General features: G+C 41.6%; 1 protein-coding gene across 2 annotated transcripts in view; it reads right to left on the bottom strand.

The window, feature by feature from the left end:
- ADGRD1 (adhesion G protein-coupled receptor D1) overlaps positions 1-23,227 on the bottom strand; it is a 249,784-nt gene that overhangs the window by 57,543 nt on the left and 169,014 nt on the right. For both annotated transcript variants that reach the window (XM_050923502.1, XM_050923503.1), the window contains 2 exons: positions 22,511-22,622; positions 15,020-15,173 (listed from right to left, as the gene is read on the bottom strand). In XM_050923502.1, the coding sequence (XP_050779459.1) occupies positions 15,020-15,173; positions 22,511-22,622 (266 nt within the window). The remainder of the gene's footprint in view (positions 1-15,019; positions 15,174-22,510; positions 22,623-23,227) is intronic.

Here is a 23,227-nt window from a genome sequence, read left to right on the forward strand (position 1 = left end):
CCGACCTCACCGAGGCCAGCCAGGAGCACTCATGGGATGATGAGGACGGTTTTCCACCATTTTGCACGTCTGCCATCAGGAAAAGAAGGGGAGGGGATGCTGCTGTTCAGCACCGCAGCACCACGTCTACCAGCAGCATGCAGTAGACATATGGTGACATTGAAAAAAGGCAAGAAATGATTTTTTCCCCTTTTCTTTCACCGGGGGTAGAGGGGGTAAATTGATGAGATATACCCTGAGCCACCCGGGACAATGTTTTTGACCCTTCAGGCATTGGGAGCTCAGCCAAGAATGCAAATGCTTTTCGGAGACTGCGGGAACTGTGGGATAGTTGGAGTCCTCAGTCCCCCCTCCCTCCCTCCATGAGTGTCCATTTGATTCTTTGGCTTTCTGTTACGCTTATCACGTAGCACTGTGTTGAGTCCCTGCTGTGGCCTCTGTCTGGAGATTTTTTCAAATGCTTTGGCATTTCATCTTCTGGAATGGAGCTCTGATAGAACAGATTTGTCTCCCCATAAAGCGATCAGATCCAGTATCTCCCATACAGTCTGTGCTGATCAGCGCTCCACGCTGGGCAAACAGGAAATGAAATTCAAAAGTTCGCAAAACTTTTCCTGTCTACCTGGCCAGTGCATCCGAGTTCAGATGGCTTTCCAGAGCGGTCACAATGGTGCACTGTGGGATACCGCCCGGAGGCCAATACTGTCGAATTGCGGCCACTCTAACTCTAATCTGACATGGCGATACCGATTTCAGCGCTACTCCCCTCATCGGGAAGAAGTACAGAAATCGGTTTTAAGAGCCCTTTATATTGATATAAAGGGCTTCATTGTGTGGACGGGTGCAGGGTTAATTTGGTTTAACACTGCTAAATTCAGTATAAACTCATAGTGTAGACCAGGCCTAATACAATTTAAAATGGAAAAACTACTTATAAAACTTCAAGCCACTTTTTTGGACTTTCTTCTATGTAGAGGAAAAAAGCAACAGGTAGAAATGAGGCTGTCCTGTAGAAAACGTAAGGCAGATTTTTGCTCTTTCATTCTAAAGGGCTAAATATGACCTTTACAGAGAAAGAAGCAGCATCAGCCAAAAGTGAAAGAGGAAGTTACTCACCTTGTGTAGTAACGATGGTTCTTCAAGATGTCACCCTATGGGTGCTCTACTATAGACGTATGTGCACCCCTGTGGTGTGCCTCTAATCAGAGATTTTTGGTAGCAGTGTCCATTGAGCCCCTGCATGTGCCCTCCCTTTAGGCTATCTAGCACTGTGCGGGCGAACCCCCCTCAATTCATTTTCCACCACAGAGCTCTATAGAGAACTACAAAGTAGAGTGGGAGGAGGGTGGGTTGCGGAGCACCCATAGGGGGACACATCTTGAAGAACCATCGTTATTGCAAAGTAAGTAACTTCCTCCTCTTCTTCGAGTAGTGTCCCTATGGGTGCTCCACTGTAGATGACTCTCGAGAAGTACCCACCACTGGAGGCTGGGACTTCTGAGTGGAGTCTGTTACTGCACAGAGTACTGTGGAGTCAAAGATGGCGTCGGGAGGCAAATCTTCTGTGATCGCATAATATTCTGCGAAAGTATGGGCAGAGGCCCAAGTCGTTGCTCTACAGATTACTGAGACAGGGATATCTTTAAGGAATGTGACCGAGGTAGAAACTGACCTCGTGGAGTGTGTATGGACTCTGGACAGAAGCAGGTAGTGCCCTTGATAACAGTGATTAATGCAACCAGAAACCCATTTGGATAGTCTCTGAGCAGATATCACAGAGCTTTTGGATCTTTCTGTGGATGAAATGAAGAGTTTAGGGGATTTTGTAAAATCCTCATTCCTGTCCAAGTAGAATGCTAGTGTCCTTCTAATGTCTAGCATATGCAGAATTGTCTCCCTGTTGTCACAATGTGGTCAGGGTTAAAAAACAGGGAGATGGATCTGTTGATTCATATGAAAAGTGCAGAGAAGATAGGGAGAAACTTGGGATATGGCCTTAGAATTACTTTGTTTGTTTCAGGTAAGGGAGCCAGACTTGTCATGGCCAGGAGGGGCAATCAGAATAACTCTCACATTATCTTATTGAATTTTCAACCGGGCCTTGGATAGAAGTGGAAACTGGGAAAAGGCGTAAAAGAGGGCCCTATCCCATTGGAGGATGAAGGCATCTCCCAGTGAATGTTTCCCTAGGCCAGCTCTGGAGCAGTAATGAGGACATTTCTTGTTCCAGTAAGTAACGAAGAGATCCATAGTAAGGGTTCCCCAAAGGGTGAATATATCTTGAAGGACGTCTGAGTTCAGTACCCACTCATGGTTGTGACAAAAATTTCGACTGAGACTGTCAGCTGTCACATTCTGTATCTCTAGTAGATAGCAAACTGAGATGAGAACATTGTGATGGATGCACCGGTTCCAAAGTTTGAGTGCTTCTGCGCAGAGGGAGAGAGATCTGGCACCTCTTGGTGATTTCTGAAAACCATCAAGGTCATATTAAGTCCATCATGACTTTTGTGTGGGTGTTCTTGATGAAAGGCAGAAAGTGTGCACAGGCACTCCTGACAGTCCTTAGCTCCAAAAGACTAATATGGAAGGTCACTTCTCATAGACTCATAGACTGTAGGACTGGAAGGGACCTCGAGAGGTCATCGAGTCCAGTCCCCTGCCCTCATGGCAGGACCAAATACGGTCTAGACCATCCCTAATAGACATTTATCTAACCTACTCTTAAATATCTCCAGAGATGGAGATTCCACAACTTCCCTAGGCAATCTATTCCAGTGTTTAACTACCCTGACAGTTAGGAACTTTTTCCTAATGTCCAATCTAAATCTCCCTTGCTGCAGTTTAAGCCCATTGCTTCTTGTTCTATCATTGGAGGCTAAGGTGAACAAGTTTTCTCCCTCCTCCTGATGACACCCTTTTAGATACCTGAAAACTGCTATCATGTCCCCTCTCAGTCTTCTCTTTTCCAAACTAAACAAACCCAATTCCTTCAGCCTTCCTTCATAGGTCATGTTCTCAAGACCTTTAATCATTCTTGTTGCTCTTCTCTGGACCCTCTCCAATTTCTCCACATCTTTCTTGAAATGCGGTGCCCAGAACTGGACACAATACTCCAGTTGAGGCCTAACCAGCGCAGAGTAAAGCGGAAGAATGACTTCTCGTGTCTTGTTTACAACACACCTGTTAATGCATCCCAGAATCATGTTTGCTTTTTTTGCAACAGTATCACACTGTTGACTCATATTAAGCTTGTGGTCTACTATGACCCCTAGATCTCTTTCTGCCATACTCCTTCCTAGACAGTCTCTTCCCATTCTGTATGTGTGAAACTGATTGTTCCTTCCTAAGCGGAGCACTTTGCATTTATCTTTATTGAACTTCATCCTGTTTACCTCAGACCATTTCTCCAATTTGTCCAGATCATTTTGAATTTTGACCCTGTCCTCCAAAGCAGTTGCAATCCCTCCCAGTTTGGTGTCGTCCGCAAACTTAAGCATACTTTCTATGCCAACATCTAAATCGTTGATGAAGATATTGAACAGAACCGGTCCCAAAACAGACCCCTGTGGAACCCCACTTGTTATACCTTTCCAGCAGGATTGGGAGCTATTAACAACTACTCTCTGAGTATGGTTATCCAGCCAGTTATGCACCCACCTTATAGTAGCCCCATCTAAATTGTACTTTCCTAGCTTATCTATAAGAATATCATGCGAGACTGTATCAAATGCCTTACTAAAGTCTAGGTATATCACATCCACCGCTTCTCCCTTATCCACAAGGCTCTTTATCCTATCAAAGAACGCTATCAGATTAGTTTGACACGATTTGTTCTTTACAAATCCATGCTGGCTATTCCCTATCACCTTACCACCTTCCAAGTGTTTGCAGATGATTTCTTTGATTACCTGCTCCATTATCTTCCCTGGCACAGAAGTTAAACTAACTGGTCTGTAGTTTCCTAGGTTGTTTTTATTTCCCTTTTTATAGATGGGCACTATATTTGCCCCCTTCCAGTCTTCTGGAATCTCCCCCATCTCCCATGATTTCCCAAAGATAATAGCTAGAGGCTCAGATACCTCTTCTATTAACTCCTTGAGTATTCTAGGATGCATTTCATCAGGCCCTGGTGACTTGCAGGCATCTAACTTTTCTAAGTGATTTTTTACTTGCTCTTTCCTTATTTTCTCTTCTAAACCTACCCTCTTCCCGTAAGCATTCACTATACTAGACATTCCTTCAGACTTCTCAGTGAAGACCGAAACAAAGAAGTCATTAAGCATCTCTGCCATTTCCAAGTCTCCCGTTACTGTTTCCCCCTCCTCATTGAGCAGTGGGCCTACCCTGTCCTTAGTCTTCCTCTTGCTTCTAATGTATTGATAAAAAGTCTTCTTGTTTCCCTTTATTCCCATAGCTAGTTTGAGTTCATTTTGTGCCTTTGCTTTTCTAATCTTGCCTCTGCATTCCTGTGTTATTTGCCTATATTCATCCTTCGTGATCTGACCTAGTTTCCATTTTTTATATGACGCCTTTTTATTTTGTAGGTCACGCAAGATCTCAAGGGTAAGCCAAGGTGGTCTTTTTGCCACATTTTCTATCTTTCCTAACCATCGGAATAACTTGCTTTTGGGCCCTTAATAGCGTCCCTTTGAAAAACTGCCAACTTTCCTCAGTTGTTTTTCCCCTCAGTCTTAATTCCCATGGGACCTTGCCTATCAGCTCTCTGAGCTTACCAAAATCTGCCTTCCTGAAATCCATTGTCTCTATTCTGCTGTACTCCCTTCTACCCTTCCTTAGAATTGCAAATTCTATGATTTCATGATCACTTTCACCCAAGCTTCCTTCTACTTTCAAATTCTCAACGAGTTCCTCCCTATTTGTTAAGATCAAGTCTAGAATAGCTTCCCCCTTAGTAGCTTTTTCAACTTTCTAAAATAAAAAGTTGTCTGCAATGCAGTCCAGGAACTTATTGGATAGTCTGTGCCCGCGGTGTTATTTTCCCAACATATATCTGGATAGTAGAAGTCCCCCATCACCACCAAATCTTGGGCTTTGGATGATTTTGTTAGTTGTTTGAAAAAAGCCTCATCCACCTCTTCCGCCTGATTAGGTGGCCTGTAGTAGACTCCCAGCACGACATCACCTGTGTTTTTTACCCCTTTTAGCCTAACCCAGAGACTCTCCACCCTTCCGTCTCCTATGTCCATCTCCACCTCAGTCCAAGTGTGTACATTTTTAATATATAAGGCAACACCTCCTCCCTTTTTCCCCTGTCTATCCTTCCTGAGCAAACTATACCCATCCACACCAACATTCCAGTCGTGTGTATTATCCCACCAAGTTTCAGTAATGCCTTCTGTGGAAGGCCATTTGCCCTGAACCTTGTGATTGTGTAGATGAGCTCCCCAGCCTATTAGGGAGGCATCCATCCCAGGGCGATGAGTCTGTGTAGTGGGAGGAATGCGCTCACTTGTACTGCATCAAGGTTGGTGCTGATAAACTACAATCGCTGTACCAGGGTTAGTGCACCGCTGCAATAAAGAGAACCTTGGAGAATACCCTGGCTGGAGCAGTCTGTACTGATAATGGTCCTGCCCCAAAGGTAAACAATAGGAAATCTCCTGTACGATGGTTATATTGAGATATGTAAGTAGACTTCTTGTAGGTTGAGGGCTGGAAATCAATCTCCTTGCTCTAGAGCTGGAATAATGGCTGCTAGCATGACCATCTTGAATGTCTGTGCCTTCCTGTATTTGTTTAATGCCCCTGGATCTAGAATGGGCCTCCAACCTCCCTTCGCCTTGGGGATCAGGAAATAATGATAGTAAAACCCTTTGCTCCTGAGTTGCACCAGACTGGTTCAATGGCCCCTAGGCATAACAAATGATATATTTCCTGATGAGGTAGGTTCCTGGAAGGGGGACGGAGAAAGGACATTAACTGAATGGTGTAACTCTTCAAAATTATCTTCAGGACCCATCTGTCAGAGGTGATATTCTCCCAACTGCTGTGAAGTAGGGCAAGGTGACTTCTGAAGGTAGGTGGCAGCTGATGTTGCAAGGTATAATTGTTCAGGCCCTCAACCAACCTGTAAAAAGTGCTTAGCAGAGGTGGTTTGAGAGGTCTTGGACTGGGGTGCGGACTGCTTCTGCTTTTGAGCCATGGTCCTCTTACACTGTGGCTCGTAACAGTGCTGAGATGGTAACTTGTGCTGTGGCTGAGAGGTATATCTTCTCTCCTGTTCCTCAGTGTAGATTCCCAGGGAGCGTAATGTGGTCCAGGAATTCTCCAGGATGTGGAGAAAAGAATCTGTCTTCTCCACAAAGAGTTTGGGCCCTTCAAACTAGAAGTCTTTTGCAGCTCTTTGGGCAATCCTTAAAGGTGTAGCCAAGAAGCCTGCCTCAGCACCACTGTCATGGAGACCAGGCGGGCAGCTGTGTCAGCTACATCCAGTGCTGTCTCTAGCATCAGTCTGCTATTAACTGACCCTCCCTAAGAATAGTCTGAAACTGTTCCTTTTGTGTCTCCAGTAAATGTTCCAGAAATGCACTGAGTTTCCCATAAGTAATGAAATTGTATTTGACCATGACAATTTGGTAATTCGTGATGCTAAACTGTAATATTGCCGAGAAATACACCATCTTGCCAAGCCCGATCGTATGGGGTCAATTTGGCATTATGTTGCTTGCTTCATGCATTAACCACATCCCCTACGATGGATTTGTGTTGCTGATGCTGAAACAAAGTCTGCCTCTTTGGGAGGGATGTAATATTTTATTATTATTATTTTTATTTTTGGCTCTGTTGCTGGTTGATGCAATGGAGGCTGGTGTCTGCTAGATGACTTTGGTAGAATCTAGAATCACCTCATTAATTGGGAGGGCGGTTGTGAGGGGGATTCATCTGTGCAGTGCTAGATAGCCACAAGGGAGGGAGAGGACATGCGCAGGCTCAATGGACACTGCTACCAAAAATCTCCAATTAGAGGCACAGGGGTGCACATAGGGACACTACTCAAAGAAGCAGCATATTTATTTCAAGCTCCTGGAAAGACCGAGTTACTGCCTGGCTGGGGAAAGTATATTCTTTAATTTGTTTAGCAGGAGTAGAGTTAATTTAATCTGATTTTTTTTTTTTCCCATTGGGTTATCCCAGCCCTAGAGGAGGCTCTGGGTCTAACTCAACCAAGTGACAGCAAATAATCAACCTTCAAATGGATGGAAACTAAATGCCCAATTCTAAATAGTAATTGAAGGGAAAGGAAATTGCCTGCAATGCTGGGAACGGGTTAAGTACAACATTCCACTGCAGTAACTTCCCACACAACAACCGATATCATCAATGTCTGACAAATGGGTGGGAGGGGGAAGGTGTTTTGAAAGTTTTGATATATTGATCTCTGTATGTTATCCTGAATCACCAAGGCAACAGAGCATTTTTCTAACCAGTCTCTAGCTATTTTTAAAGGTAGTATCTTCTTAGAATCCATCATCTTGTGAATTACTGACAACTGTAGGTATCAAAGTAATTCTAGCACTTTTTGGACTGATGATAATACACACAGACTTCAGATGATTCAGAACATTTGGTAACTTGTCTCTTTGCTGAATTCATTTTACTGAAAAAAAGCAACAAAGAGTCTTATGGCACCTTATAGACTAACAGACGTATTGGCGCATAAGCTTTCGTGGGTGAATACCCACTTTGTCAGATGCATGTGGTGGAAATTTCCAGAAGCAGGTATAAATATGCAGGCAAGAATCAGATAGAGATAAGGAGGTTAGTTCAGTCAGGGAGGATGAGGCCCTCTTCTAGCAGTTGAGGTGTGACACCAAGGAAGGAGAAACTGGTTTTGTAGTTGGCTAGCCATTCACAGTCTTTGTTTAATCCTGAGCCGATGGTGTCAAATTTGCAAATGAACTGAAGCTCTTTGGAGTCTGGTCCTGAAGTTTTTTTGCTGCAGGATGGCTACCTTTAAATCTGCTACTGTGTGTCCAGGGAGGTTGAAGTGTTCTCCTACAGGTTTTTGTATATTGCCATTCCTAATATCTGACTTGTGTCCATTTATCCTTTTATGGAAGGATTGTCCAGTTTGGCCGATGTACATAGCAGAGGGGCACTGCTGGCACATGATGGCGTATATTACATTGTGGACATATTGGTGAATGAACCAGTGATGTGGCTGATCTGGTTAGGTTCTGTGATGTCGCTGGTGTAAATATGTGGGCAGAGTTGGCATCAAGGTTTGTTGTTCTGAATGAAGACGACAGGGGCAACCTGCTTTGACTAGTCTGAGATGAGACATCCTCTTCAATAGCTTTAATTCATTTTGGGTCAGTATCATGCTCCAGTTGGTGAAAAACTGGCCAGAGCTATCAAGCATCAGGAAATTCATATACACAAATGTCTCAGGGCAACAAGCTAGTTTCCATTGCAGTGGTCAAAAGAGGTTCACTGACTCATTTGCTATGCTTCTACAGTTGAACACAGATTTGTATGAAGAGATAAACCTTTATGGCTTCTATAGTAAATATTCATGGAGATGAGTATTTTGTTTGAATCCTGTTGCAATATTTAGAAACGTTTTCTGGTATTAAGTTATCCTGCTCACTAAGAAGCTCCCAAATGGAAGTCAAGGAAGCAAATATCACCCAGCAAAAGAAAGGGCAGCTGCTGTGGGGAGAGAGGGAGAAATAACACAATGTGATTCTTTTGACTAATAGAGATCCATTTGAGACTCTGCTTTTATGTTTCCAGTACAAGTATGACCAGAGTTCAGTTCATCAAACACTTATTTCAGAGCCCAGTGTCTTTTCCCAGAGCTGAGAGGGTTTGATTAAGAAGTGTAAACCCCTCATCAATTATATATTTCCTCCCACTGTACCTCCATCATGTTCATGAACTAACAGCTCATACTGAAGCTCTATGTGCATTAATACATGAGCGTACAGAACCATTACCACATTGCAAATGAAGGCAGTATTGACTGGCTTGATGTGTAATTAAACGTTTCCAGCCACATACAAAGTAAAGATGCCAATAATATGGGTTAGCAACTGATAGACCCAGGTGTCATTTGCATCACTCCTGTCCCTTTGATGGCCCTATATGTTTAGTATGGAAGTGAGAGACTACAATGTGAATAGTACACACACACACACACACACACACACACACACAGTTGGTCCAATAAAAGCTATTATCTCCCGCAGCATGCCCACCTTAATTCAAGTAGCAGTTACTTCAATAGGATTCCCTTTCTTCTTTGGCATTAAACCTCCCTATCTGTTCCTACAGTCTACTGTAGTTTCTGTAGTTCTGACACACTACCCACACACAGTTTTAAATTTTATTAATGTGCTGAGATCCATTAACCAGCAGCATTCATTATCAACTCAGTGGATAGCAGAGCCAGATTACAGGGAGTAAATGGTAGTAGCACATACTACGAAAGTACCCACTGGTATTCATCAAGTGATAAATAACCTGGGATACACCTGACTAGTTAAATTATTTCAGCACTGTTTTGACACATTTTCAGCAATGACATGATGTCATATGTGACTAAGAAAACCCAACTGCCAATTCAAATTCAGGTTTCTGTAAAGCAATACAAAACAGTTTCCTAGCAGCCTGATTTGTAATGACATTTACATTCCTTGGGAAGATTTCACTTGTCTCAGAACACTCTAGGATTGGCAGTCAAAATCTACCCATTTTTGAAACTGAGCTACCTGTAAAAAAAATGTTCAGTGCAAATTTTCGTGAGGGAATTTATCATTGTTGGATGCGCTCTTATCTGCTGTCTGCCTGAGTCTTAGCTACACTTCAGTGGGATTTGTGGACAGTCAATGCATGCCAACACGTCTGACGTACACTCTAGCTGCCAAGAACACCACCACTAGAAAAAAGGCACAAAGGCCCTGTTCTTATATAGAACCTTCTACTATTTGTTCCCTAGTGAATTTTGTGTTGGATGTCTAGTTATGCTGCAAGCTCCTAGGCCCAGGGCCTAATCCTACAAACCTCTATTCAAAATACCACTCAAGGCATTTATTTAGAAGTCATTGTGTATGCACTGCAATAGGTTAGGCCACATTGCTATTACTAAATAAATGCTAATTATTGCACTCATACTGCAGTATTTCAGGTCACACTGCAATAGCCTAGGGCACAATGCAATATTTAAAGCCAGTGGTACACTCATGTGAGTTATTGTCAAGCAACGATAAGTGTTTGCAGACTTGGACACCATGGTTTTCCTTGTGTTAGGTACACTACTGGGCAGACCACTGCCACTTTATAAAAAATAAATGCTAATATTAAGCATAGGGGAGCAGGAAAAAAAAAGGCTAAACTTTTAGTCTTATGCATACAAATCACAGACAAATATATCTTCAAGCAATAGTTATTGATGAATTGTTTGTTAATTAATGTATCAAAGCTTATGCTGTAAGCCAATTCCCCGATGAATGAGATTCATATCCTTATACTTCATAGCAATAGATGTTTTTAAAAGCCTCTTCAAACAAGAACCATGTGACACTTGCCTGTTTCACTTCCGAACAGTTTGTAAGAACATTTTCTTACATTTTGATCCATTTGGATTTGCATTTCTGACATTAGGGGTTCAAAAATCTCATCTCAAATCAAATCTCAGTCCAAAACTTCCTTTCTACACAGAAAGAATATGAACCTGCAAATCTCATGTGATTTCAAACCCAAACCACAAATTAGCTCAGGCTTTCTTGTGATTAGGCCTAAATTCACACAAATGAGCTATGAACCCCAGTAAACCTGGTATAAGTTTGTAGTAAAACCTGAACTGGGGGAAAACAACAGGGAGTACTTGTGGCACCTTAGAGACTAATACATTTATTTGGGCATAAGCTTTCGTGGGCTAAAACCCATTTCATTAGATGCATGGAGTGGAAAATACAGTGGGAAGACAGACAGACAGAGACACACACACACACACACACACACACACACACCCCTCAGCTCTCCTCCCCTAACATCCCTGCACTACATTGATGACATCTTCATCTGGACTCATGGAGAAGAGGCCCTTGAGGAATTCCACCAGGATTTCAACAATTTTCATTCCACACCAACCTCAGCCTGGACAAGTCCACGTAAGAGATCCACTTCCTGGACACTACAGTGCAAATAAGCAATGGTCACATAAACACCACCACCGGAAACCTACTGACCGCTATACTTACCTGCATGCCTCCAGCTTTCATCCAGACCACATCACACGATCCATTGTCTACATTCAAGCTCTAAGATACAACCGCATTTGCTCCAAACCCTCAGTCAGAGACAAACACCTACAGAATCTCTATCAAGCATTCTTAAAACTACAATACCCACCTGCTGAAGTCAAGAAACAGATTGACAGAGCCAGAAGGTGTACCCAGAAGTCACCTACTGCAGGACAGGCCCAACAAAGAAAGTAACGGAACGTCACTAGCCATCACCTTCAGCCCCCAACTAAAACGTCTCCAGCGCATCATCAAGAATCTACGACCTATCCTGAAGGACGATCTCTCACTCTCGCAGATCTTGGGAGACAGGCCAGTCCTTGCTTACAGACAGCCCCCCGACCTGAAGCAAATACTCACCAGTAAATACACACCACACAACAAAAACACTAACCCAGGAACCTATCCCTGCAACAAACCGCATTGCCAACTCTGTCCACATATCTATTCAAGGAACACCATCACAGGACCTAACCACATCAGGAGCTCGTCCACCTGCACATCTGCCAATGTGATATATGCCATCATGTGCCAGCAATGTTCCTCTGCCATGTACATTGGCCAAACCAGACAGTCTCTACGCAAAAGAATAAATGGACACAAATCAGATGTCAAGAATTATTCAAAAACCAGTCAGAGAATACTTCAAGCTCCCTGGACACTCAACAACAGACTAAAAAGTTGCAATTCTTCAACAAAAAACCCTTCAAAAATAGACTCCAATGAGAAACTGCAGAACTGGAATTAATTTGCAAACTGGACACCATCAAATTAGGCCTGAATAAAGACTCAAGAGTGGATGGGTCACTACAAAAAACGAAAAACTAACTTCCCCATGCTAATTTCCCCCTCCTGTTACTCACACCTTCTTGTCAACTGTTTGAAATGGGCCACCCTGATTACCACTAGAAAAGTGATTTTTTCTTCTGTTGATAATAGCCCACTTTAATTGAATTGTCTCATTAGAACTGACCCCCCACTTGCTAAGGCAACTCCCATCTTTTCACATACTGTATATATGTATCTTCCTACTGTATTTTCTACTGCATGCATCCAATGAAGTGGGTTCGAGCCCATGAAAGCTTATGCCCAAATAAATGTGTTAGTCTCTAAGGTGCCACAAGTACTCCTCGTTGTTTTTGCTGATACAGACTAACACGGCTACCACTCTGAAATGGGGGAGTTTTTCTTGGTGGTTCTTTGGTTTCTCTGAAAATATTTCACAGGACTTTGCTGACAGCACTGTAAGACAGCTTTAAAACTTTTTTGGAAAAAAGCAGCTGTAAGATGCACGAGTGGCATTGTAGGCATGTAAATTTGTCACTCTTTAAGGAACACAACTAATTTAAACCAATCAGATTGAAGGATGCATTCCATAAGTCTGCACATGACATTAATTCATAGAATGCTGGCATGGAGAGATGGTGATTTGCACAGTTGTCATTAGTCAATACAGTCCTGTTCATTCACATTCATCTCACCATCTCCAGAGGAGGTAGGAGGAAGGTACAGTGGGGGATATCTTCCCAGCCCTAAGTTAAATTAAATTCAACAAGTTTAACACGTCTGCTGTGAGGAGTGCAGACTTTCCCCTCAAATCAGTTACAATATGGGCAGTCCACTAACAGCCAGATCAAGTAGCAAAGTGAGTTTAATTTCAAGATGCAAAAGGCTTGTATGTTTATAATTTATAAAGTGGAAAAGGTAACAGCAATAAACAGTCTTTAGACAAGCAGGTCAAACATGAATGAAAATGGAAATTCAGGGTCAATGGCTTAATGCAGTACTGCATTCAACCAGACCCTCCTCTCTCTCAGAGCTCTTATCCCAAGGGTTCATATTTCACCTGCAGAGTCAAACTCAAAAAGAACCTTCTCTGAATTTGTTTTCCTGATTGTTGAATTCATTTTAGATCAGTTAGGAAAAGGGAAAAGAATAAGATTTCTCCCTTTCTGTCTCTTTTCTTGTTTATTTCTCCTAGAAAAATTCAGCTTAGATCCAGTGTCCAACATGCAGCAAAGTTCTGTTTTTAACCAATGTTCCAGTTGGGGTGACTGATTCCATGTTTCTTTATCATTATGTGAATCTATAGAACCATGGGGAGAGGAGGGAAGAGACAATGTAGCACCACTGAGAACATTTGCGAAATGAAGCAATTTTCAAAAGATTGACTAGAAGTTTGACAGCTTTGCTTGGAATTTTTAATTGCCTTCTTTTTTCACCCAACCATAAAAACTGGCCAGTGAGGAACATTCATTGGCCACTGGCAGTGGAACCAAGTGGTGGTGGGAGTCATGGCTCGTGCAGCCAATTAAAGATCATTTGGAGAATGATAAGAAGAGAGTTAACTGCCCCAACAACCAGTAAGAGTGTTTGTTTTCTCCAAGGACTTCCCTTACCTAACAAAGTCACTGATTGGCAACTGACAAAGCTATAAATGGATTTGATATATCTAACCTTTCTCACCAAGGCAAAACGGGGGGGTGGGCAGAGGGAGAGGAAATCTTAACTAATTAATCTAGAGTTTCTCCCCCAATATGATGGAGAGAGACCATGTTACCCAAGACTGTGTATCCAGAGGCACTTTGAAGAAAATTCATTAGAAAAAGGTTTTTTAAAAGGAAAAGAAAGCGAGGATCAGAATAAAAAGGTCATGCTGAAAAAATGTAAAGTAGGAGCAGCTGAAACATGTAAATGAATGGCATTGCTACTGCCAAGGCCTGCAGCGTGGAACAGGTATTAAATATTCCAATTATGACTGTAGCAGGTTTGTATTATTGTTATAATTGGTTTTGAGTCAGCTTCCAAATGAATCAGTGGAGAAAAGATAATGCCTGTTTTAAAATATTTTTGAAATTATCCATAATGATATAGGTATTCTGTTCTTTGTTATCTTTTCTCACGCCTCCTTTTGTCCCAGTATATCACTTTCTTTTCTTCTTCTAATTGTGGAGCTTTGCCAAGCATCATTCACATGTCTCCAAAACAATGAGAGCAAGATATCTTTTGTCTTGTGTAAAGAGTTTTGAATAAGATAGGCGTAGTGGGCTGTTTTTATTCACTTTGCCATGCACGCAGCTCATATTTTGGATCCTGCATTTGAAAAGTAGTGAATTGCCCTGTTCAGTATTCCTGAATCCTACAATCACATTTTTATTCTTAAATCTGAGTTCTTATGTAGCACCTTTCACATAAGGTTGTCAAAGTGTATTACAATCAACAGCTAATGAAATCTCCTGAACTGTTATATCCATTTCACAGGTGGGGAAATAGGGGAGTACAGGGTGATGTTCCCAATGTCACAGAATGAGTAAGTGGCAGAACCAGAAATAGAACACGTGGGTATTGCAAGAGCCCCACTTAGTCTGTTATTGGCTTTATGACTAAGGATCAGATCCAGCTCACAGAGAAGTCGAAGCAGTTGATTCCATTTGCTTCTATGGGATTTGGATTAGGATCTATGTACTTCAAAGTATGGTCAGAAAAGTGATGCATCTTCCTACCTAACAGACCTGCTATATGCAAAACAGACTGTGATCACTGTTACAGCTGCTTCCTTCTTTTGTCTATTTAGAGACACTTTTAATACGAGAGATGGCACATCACATAAAAATCACATTGTACCATGTTATTTAATGCTTTCCCAAAGTTTAGTTTTTTCTACACTATATAAATTTGGTGGCCAGGATCCATACATGAGCTCTTATTGCAAGTTTAAAGAGATGAGGAAGAGATTATTAAACACTTACCCCATCCAATCCCATAGTAGTATAAATGTTTGCTCTCTTCTGACCCAAACACTTTGATCACCATGCTGTAGAGATGAAATCCTTCCACCAGCATCCAAGCAAAAGCACTCAAGAAGAAGAAATGAAGGAGAATGGCCAAGATTTTGCAAGGCACCTACCATATGAAGCAAAAAAAAATAGTTTGTCAAAATTCTTACTGAATTTGTTCCATAATCAGTTTGGGTTTTTTATGTTTTCACACTATGCAAGAAACCACACTAGAGTAAAAGGATAGTAAAGAAAAATAATAAAACACAAGAGAGACAGCTTCAAAGTGACATGTCTCAGGAGCGCAGGCTCTAATTAGAAAAACTAGCTGACAAACCCATTTGTATGAGATGGGCTGAAGAGAATCAAATCAGATGCCTCTTTCTTACCCCCTCCCTGCCACATACCAACCATGCTCACTGAGGTCAATGAGAGTCAGAGGCACTCAAGAGTGCAGTATCAACCTCTCTGGTGAGGTAGTTCTAAAGACAACTGAATATGAGATAAATAGGAGATTTGGAAGCAAGGGGGTGACATGACTTGTGGTAGGAGGAGGAGAAGCTGAATTTTTCCAGGGTTTAGTGAAAGTCAGTGCATGTGGCTTTCAGGAGAAACCTCAATAAAGTGACACATTTAACTCAGGCCCATGTTTTTAAAAGCTATTTAGGTGTTTTGCTGTGCTCAGCATTGCAACACTTAATTGGTTTAGGAACCAAGTTTTATTTTCAAAAGTGACTTAGACACTTAGGAGCCCAAATCCCACTAACTGTGCTAAGCACAGCAAAGCCTAAATACCTTTAAAACTCTGGGCCTTAGTTTCTAACTTTATATTGCCAGTGAGTCCCTCCTTAGTCTGCTGCGCCTCATTTTTAAAATAGGACATTTGGACTCAAACGTATTGTATTTCCAATTGTGTCTTTCCCATTAGCGACTCAGCAAGTCTCACAAGACTCTCCATTCACTACATTACATGTTAAAAAGTGTCCAAATTGGCTTATAATGAGCCATAGTTAGGTCATGAGTTATAATTGCCTTATGGTAGCCATCTAGCTTGTATTACACACTTGCCTGTCCAATAGCATCAATTTCCCAGTGTAAGTTACAGTGCGCAGTGTACAAAGCCATATTTGCCAGAGATGGGTCTAGGGGTTAGAGCAGAGGACTAGGAGTCATGTCTACTGAGTTCTTTCAGACATCTCAAATACTCCTTGATGGTGTTTGTAGCACAGTGAGCCAGAGAAATTCTGGGAAAAGGAAAAGTGATGACCTTAGAGAAGGATCCAGGGGAGGTGGCATTTTTGTGAATAATATATTAAGAACCCAGGTGAACACAGTAATAGTCTCACTGGCCAACATGGCATCCAGAAAGTAGCGGAGTCCAATTTAGGTAAGGAGAAATAGTAATTCCAGTTTTATCTATAAAATGCTTTGAAGATTAACAAATGAATTCTTGATAAAGAGAGAAATGCCCGCTAGGACTTTGTAGCTGAACTAGAAACGCTCTTCTTAGGTCATATTCAGCTCAGTTATACAATGTTCAGAAGCTTCATACAGAATACAGGAAATATAAGCATGGGCTTTAATTGTCAACTTCCCCTAAGGGGCTGACACCGTAACTGTTATCACTTGATTATTCCTCAAAGAGATACATTTTCTGCCAAATCCCATAACTGCCTGTATAAAAACAGCAAAACCTAATCCTATGCTCTTCCCCGCTCCTCATGTATGCACACAGCTCTTCCACTGCTAGTTGCTTTGCTTTGCAAGGCTGTCTCACCATACCTAGTTTCTCTCATTACATAGCCATCTGATAGAAGTGGTTGCAGATGATTTACTGCAAGACACACTTGTTTAGTCCCCTTTAGCTTAAGGTATAATTTAGGCCTCCTTGGAATGAATCCCAGATACATCTCAATATTGCATCTTTTCCAGAATACTGATAAAGTCTGGATTGCTTTGCTTTGACAATATTACTCAAAAAGCTTTTTAGACACCTACTGCATTTCACAGGGGTCTTTGCTAGTTTACAACCCATTTAAGTGAGAAGACAAAAGAGCAGTTATTTTCTTTCCTAGAGTCCTTCCTTCACCTGGGGAAAGCCCACAGTAATGCTTCAATTCCCTGGATGCCTACGTGTGGGAATAATGTTGCCAATGGGAACCAGTCTGTTGCCTCCACTACTTTCAAATGTAAATCAGCAGCTCCCTTTATTGTACTAGCTTAGCTGCCATGTCCTGGCATTTCACACTTTTTGGGGGTGTTTAGAGACTTGATAATGTAATGAGAGTTGAACTCTCCCAGTCCTATCTGAGCTGCATTCTAGAGGTTCTAAACTGGAGCAGGGACATAGTTCCTGTTTTTCTGATATACCAGTAACAAATCCATAAAAACTCCACTGACTGCAACAAAATAACTCTGAATTTAACTGATGTGAGATCAGGGGCTGACCCACTATTCCTTCACAACACCCAAATCAGTGTACAAACAACACTAATATATAAGGAATTTTGAAATGTTTTGGTGACATTGGACCACAACTGGATTTCTTCATTAGTGAAACCTAAAAAAAAAAAGTATCCTGGTTAAATTCGTCATAATATCAGCGGCCAAACAATAACATGGAGTCCATTTAAATGTTATCTGATTTACATAAGAAAGCTGCCCCCCCAATAAATAAATAAATGCAACAGAAAACCAACCTGCAATAGAGGCTAGATCTGTAAAATGTGAGCTATCCATTTGCTGCCCAGCCAACCAGATGTATCAGAAACAGAAAGTGGCTGAGCGAAGCAAAAGAAATTAAGATTGATGCAATCCATGGATGCAGTATGAATACAGGTTCTTTTGGGCAAATTGTCTGAATCCAGCTTATCATGGTGCCCCTAGCTGGACTGGCAGTTTTGTTACAGTACCAAAAAAAAAAAAAAAAAAGGAAAGAAAGAAAAATATGAAAATGTGCTGTTTATCTACTGCTGCACTCAGCATTTGATCTTCAGTTTAGGTAGATACCTGTAGGACTGCAGCCTAAGTAAAGGTAGCTGTTTTCTCATCTTGTGGAGTCACTTTATCCTTTCTTTCCTGTGTCTGTGGTTCAATACTGCTCAGAGGATCACAGAGTGAAAAACAGCTCAGTATGCCAACTGCAGAACTTCAAACAATTGTTGATGCACACTGGGTTTTGCCAATGAAACATAAGGTTATTTACTGCCTCTAGGTCACTGTAGACGTTATTTTATTTTGTGTAAATACTTGTGCTGCCCACCCCCCCACAAATATACAGATCTCTGGATGCCGCTGGCTTTTTTTTCTTTTTTTTTTTTTGTAGCATGTGAAAACAATTTTTTTACTTTTTTAAAAAAATCCACTCTGGCTGCCACTGTTTGGATGGCAAAGATGCTTGATGTTCCTGTCAGGAGGAGAAAATACAGTTTGTGCAGAAGCTACTCTAAGAAAATGGCCCAGGTGACTTCAGGATTAATTCTGTACTGAGAGCTGTAGAACATATAATGCAGCTTATCCCTATTGTTTAAGTTTTAGAGATTAAATTTTCTATAAGGAGCTAAATACGTTTAAGGGAAAAAGTTCCTCTGTTTTACGGTTATAATGGAATTGACTACACTTGTGCTCACTCTACAAAATGAATGTAGTAGAAATGGCAAATGAACAGCTAATGTAACTGAGATCTGCTCGATTGGCACAAACACTGGGCTACATGCAGCTCTCTTTGGTATCCAGGCTGAAGCACCCAGATTCCATGGTGGTTTAGAGAGATCCTGAGTAAAATCCAAGGGCAGTGGTAATTTCAGGTATTGCTGCATCATCTGGGGCTTGGACTAGATGAGGGCTTGGACTAGATGACCTCCTGAGGTCCCTTCCAACCCTGATATTCTATGATCTGTTGAAATAATGCCCTTCCTTGGCCTTTGCTGTACTTAGTTTGGCTACATCGACCTAATTGTTACTACACTTTATTTGAAAATATAAGAACATAAGACTGGGTCAAACCAATGGTCCATCTATGCCTGTATCCTGTCTTCTGACAGTGGCCAGTGCCAGATGTTTCAGAAGGAATGAACAGAACAGGGCAATTTTGAGTGATTCCCCTGATATCCTGTCCAAGCTTCTGGGATTTGAAGGGTGAGAAACACCTGGAGCATGGTGTTGTGTATAGGGTTTATAGAATTTTTTTTTGCCTTGACGAGATAGGGTCATCTCTAGCACAAAGAGAAGATGAAACAAACCACCTAGAGTAAATTCTTTCTTTTGTGCAGTATCTTCCAGCCCATGCAATTAAAATAGCAATTAAGGGTAATCAGTTTTTAAATTAGTAACAGCAGAATACTCAGTAAGTAAAAGCTTTCAAGGACACATGAATAATAAGAAGGATGAATTGTAACACCAAGGATAGTCTATCCGAACACAGAAACAAACAAAAACAATAATAATCATGTAGTTAATACTTATGAAGAGTTTTTCCTCCATAGCTCTTAAAGACCTTTATAATTATATGTACATATAATCATCCTTATTTTACTGGTGGGGAAGCAAACACAGAGAGGTTACATGCATTGGCTTAGGGACTATCTGCAGGGAAAATTGCTCCAGTTTACTTAAGGTGTGATATTAAAGCATTTCAGTTAAACCATTGCTGTTCTAATTCTGGTTTAGAAGTAGGCTTAGTTCGATTTAGCTTGGAGAAGGTTTAAGCTAAATCGAAATACAGAACTCTTAAAATGAAATTAGTATCTACACAGGAGTTTGCATCAGTTTAACTGAATCAGCTTAACTAAACAAGTTTAATTAAACCATCTATGTAGGCTTGCAGACAGGACCATAAGAGGCCAGAGCTTGGTAAACATAGTCAGCTTTCGCAAGAGCCATCCAAAAAAGGAGCTTTCACCAGAAAGGCAATTGAGAATTCTTAGCATTTTAGAAGAGTAGGTGGGGAGAGCAGATGAGAACAAGGAGCCAAAGGGCTTTTGTTCAAAACCCCATATCAGTAGAAACTGCAAGAGAGAGATCATGAAGAGAGAGTCTTTTTTGTCAATGTTGTGTTACTCCTATATGTATTTTATTTCTCCAAGACTGTCCTCTCGTGGAGTTTTAGCATCCTTCCTGATTTATTGAGCATTATTTTAATGTGAAGCTTCCCTTGTTTTCTATTTCAGATTGTATCACTGTTGCTGTTTTCTGCTGTCTGCATTTTATTTTCCATCTAAACCATTCACTGTCATTTTCTCTCCCACACCTTATCTTGCTCATTCAGGAACTGCTGAGGTTTCAGCTGATAGGAAGTTTGGGGTTGAATTGTTCACTTTTCCTTCATGTTTTTATGCCAACCTTTCTCCCTGAGCTGTACATGTCAGGGGCTGACACATGGGTGGAGAGACAAATGCCATGGCCCCACAAATGACACTGCTGCTGAAAATCACCATCATCCAATGCAGGGATGCCAAGACATGAGACACAGGGCCATATTGGCATATTTAGTGTGAGGAGCAGGGCAGCATGGACCACTAGTGAGAAAAGTATAGGCCCTGGCCTCCAGATGGTGGAATATTAGAAATCAGGATTCCCTATACGCTATTCTTGGCTCTGCTGTTGTTTCACTGGGTGATCTTCTACTAGTCTTTTGCCCGCTCTGTGTTTCAGATGACTCTTCTGTAAAATGAAAATTAGGGTACCTAGTTTTACAAGGTGCTTTTAGATCCTCAGATGAAAACTGCTAGGTAAATGCCAGATATTATTATTAACTTACCAGAAGCCCACAGGATGCCAATTGATATGAATACAAATTTATCTATGTTTTTGTTGCCCAAATTAAAAGCACACAACTTTCATATTTGCTTGCAGTGAGAACAGAAAGAAGGACAGATGAATAAGACCCTGCAGGTTGGTTGTCAGAAGCAGTATGGTACAGCAGCTGATCTCTAAAGCAGCCAAGTTTTGTTCTATTAAAAAACTGAAGTACTGTGGAATATTATCTGAAAATATGATTGTTTTCTCCTGATGCAGGAGGGAATTTACATCTTAGAATCCTGCATTAATTTTAAATAGCTTTTAAACAAACAAACAAACAAAAACCCCACACAAACAGCAGTACATCAGTGGTAACAAACTACATGTTCTTCCTCTGGTGGGAAGCCAGAGCTATTTGCTCATTACATCTGTTGTGGGTAACTTGGCACATCTCTATTCTTCTGGTGTACCAAATGGTATCAGTCCTGATCCTGCAGCTGCTTGTAGCAAGGAACTTGTCATCTGCAGGATTGTGTCCATAAACTGAAGACTAGTGCATCTCAGGGTTCAATATGACCCATAGTTTTAAATGATAAGTTCGTATATTGCTTTCAAAGTCTTGTAAGAACTGGATGGTGGGAGGGATCCCTTCCTGCAAACAGGTACACACCTACAATTGGTCAATTCAGTCCATAGTCTAGGAGTGCTCTCACAGAGCAGCACCCTCAAGTAATGCTCCCTACCGTCTCTGCCTAGCTAAGAAACTCTGTCTCATATTGGTGGATGATGACCTGGCTTTGGACATGCACACCTTCATCACCATCCACCTGAACGACAACAATACTTATACCTGGGGCACAGAGCCACCAGTCCTTAGGAAACTCCAGCCAGTGCAAAACCCTGCAGCATGTCTCTTCAGCAGCATGGCTATCTCAACCACATCAAACACATCCTCTCTCTCTACACTGGCTTCCCATTGAATACTGAATCAAGTTTAAGGTCTTGGTCATTATCTTCAATTCGCTCAATTGCCTAAGGCCATGACAGCCAAAAAAATCATCTAAAACTCCAGGATAAGGACTGTGGTCAACAATTCTGTTCCTCAGCACAACAGAACTTTCTGTGACACAAGTAAAGTTCATCTTTGCAGGAGACAGAGCTTTCTCAGGAGCTAGTCCAAGACTGAAGAACTTAACTGCCACAGGAACTAGGACCACCAGAAACCTCACCTCCTTCCACTTCTTCAATTTTCCTTATCTAATGTGAACAAAGTGCAACATGGACATACTGGGGGAAGATCCTACTGACACAAAATACTACAGCATATGCTATTTCCTCCCTGGGGAGGAGAGGAGAGAAAGGATGAACCAAACATGACAGATGTTAGATCACTTAATGCATAAGGTGTTTGGACATTATGGTGATGAGGGCAGTATGAGAATCTAGGTAGAATGGAACAGAATAGAAATAGATTCATACATTTGACCATCAGCATCTCTGTTTTTATTTTGCAAATGCCAAGCATGGATGGATGCAGCGATGAAACAGTCTGGCCTTTAACTTGCTTTGTCTTGTGCTGTGGGTTGGGATTTTTGGCATTGATGTGTGTTTAAAACAAGAGAAAGGTTGTAATACACACTACCTTGCGCTCGGCATGCTGTATTTACTTCCATGGAGGTGACTTGCCAAAAACAAACAAACAGAAAAGGTCTTTTCAATACTTACCATTCCAGGGCTGAATTGAAAGCTGATGAGAAGCAGGATCTGAGCCACCAGGATGGCAAATGACAGGTTGGCATGGATGTGGTAGCGCTGGTTACGCATGGTGCTGACAGAGCTGGGTGAAGCAGGAAAGGCTCATGAGTAGAACAATATTCCAAGAAGCAGTAATACATTTATGATTTATTTGCATGGGGTTGTTTTTTATTATGTGGTTTTGAGTTCTTTCTTCCTTCAAGATTGAGCTATGTTTAATCAGGTTCCCCCATATGCTGACACAACACTGAAAAAACCAAAAGGATTGAGTTGCACGTTAAGTAGCTCTATTAGTATCGGTTGGAAGAGTATTAATAAAGGGCCCAATCCTGCAAGGTGCTGAGCTCCGAAGGATGTCAGTGGGCACAGATCAGCACCTTGCGGAAGACCCTCCACATCTTGCAGAATCCAGCCTAAATGACATCACAGCTTGATTTTATCTTGTATTCAACACAAACATTTTATGCCTATTTCAGTAGGAATGAGTGAACCTAAAAAGGCTCAAATTCAGGTTTGACTTGGGTAAGATTGCCAGCCTCACGGGGGCAGGCACTGTATCTTTGTGTGTATCTGTGCAATACCCAGCTCAGTGGGGCCCTGACCCTGATTATGCCACCTGGGCATTAACACAATACAAAAAGTCGGAACCTCTCTCTCTCAGCTCTAGAAAAGCAGACTGAAAATCCT

Source organism: Gopherus flavomarginatus, chromosome 15, assembly GCF_025201925.1.
Source record: "Gopherus flavomarginatus isolate rGopFla2 chromosome 15, rGopFla2.mat.asm, whole genome shotgun sequence".
NCBI lineage: Eukaryota > Metazoa > Chordata > Testudines > Testudinidae > Gopherus > Gopherus flavomarginatus.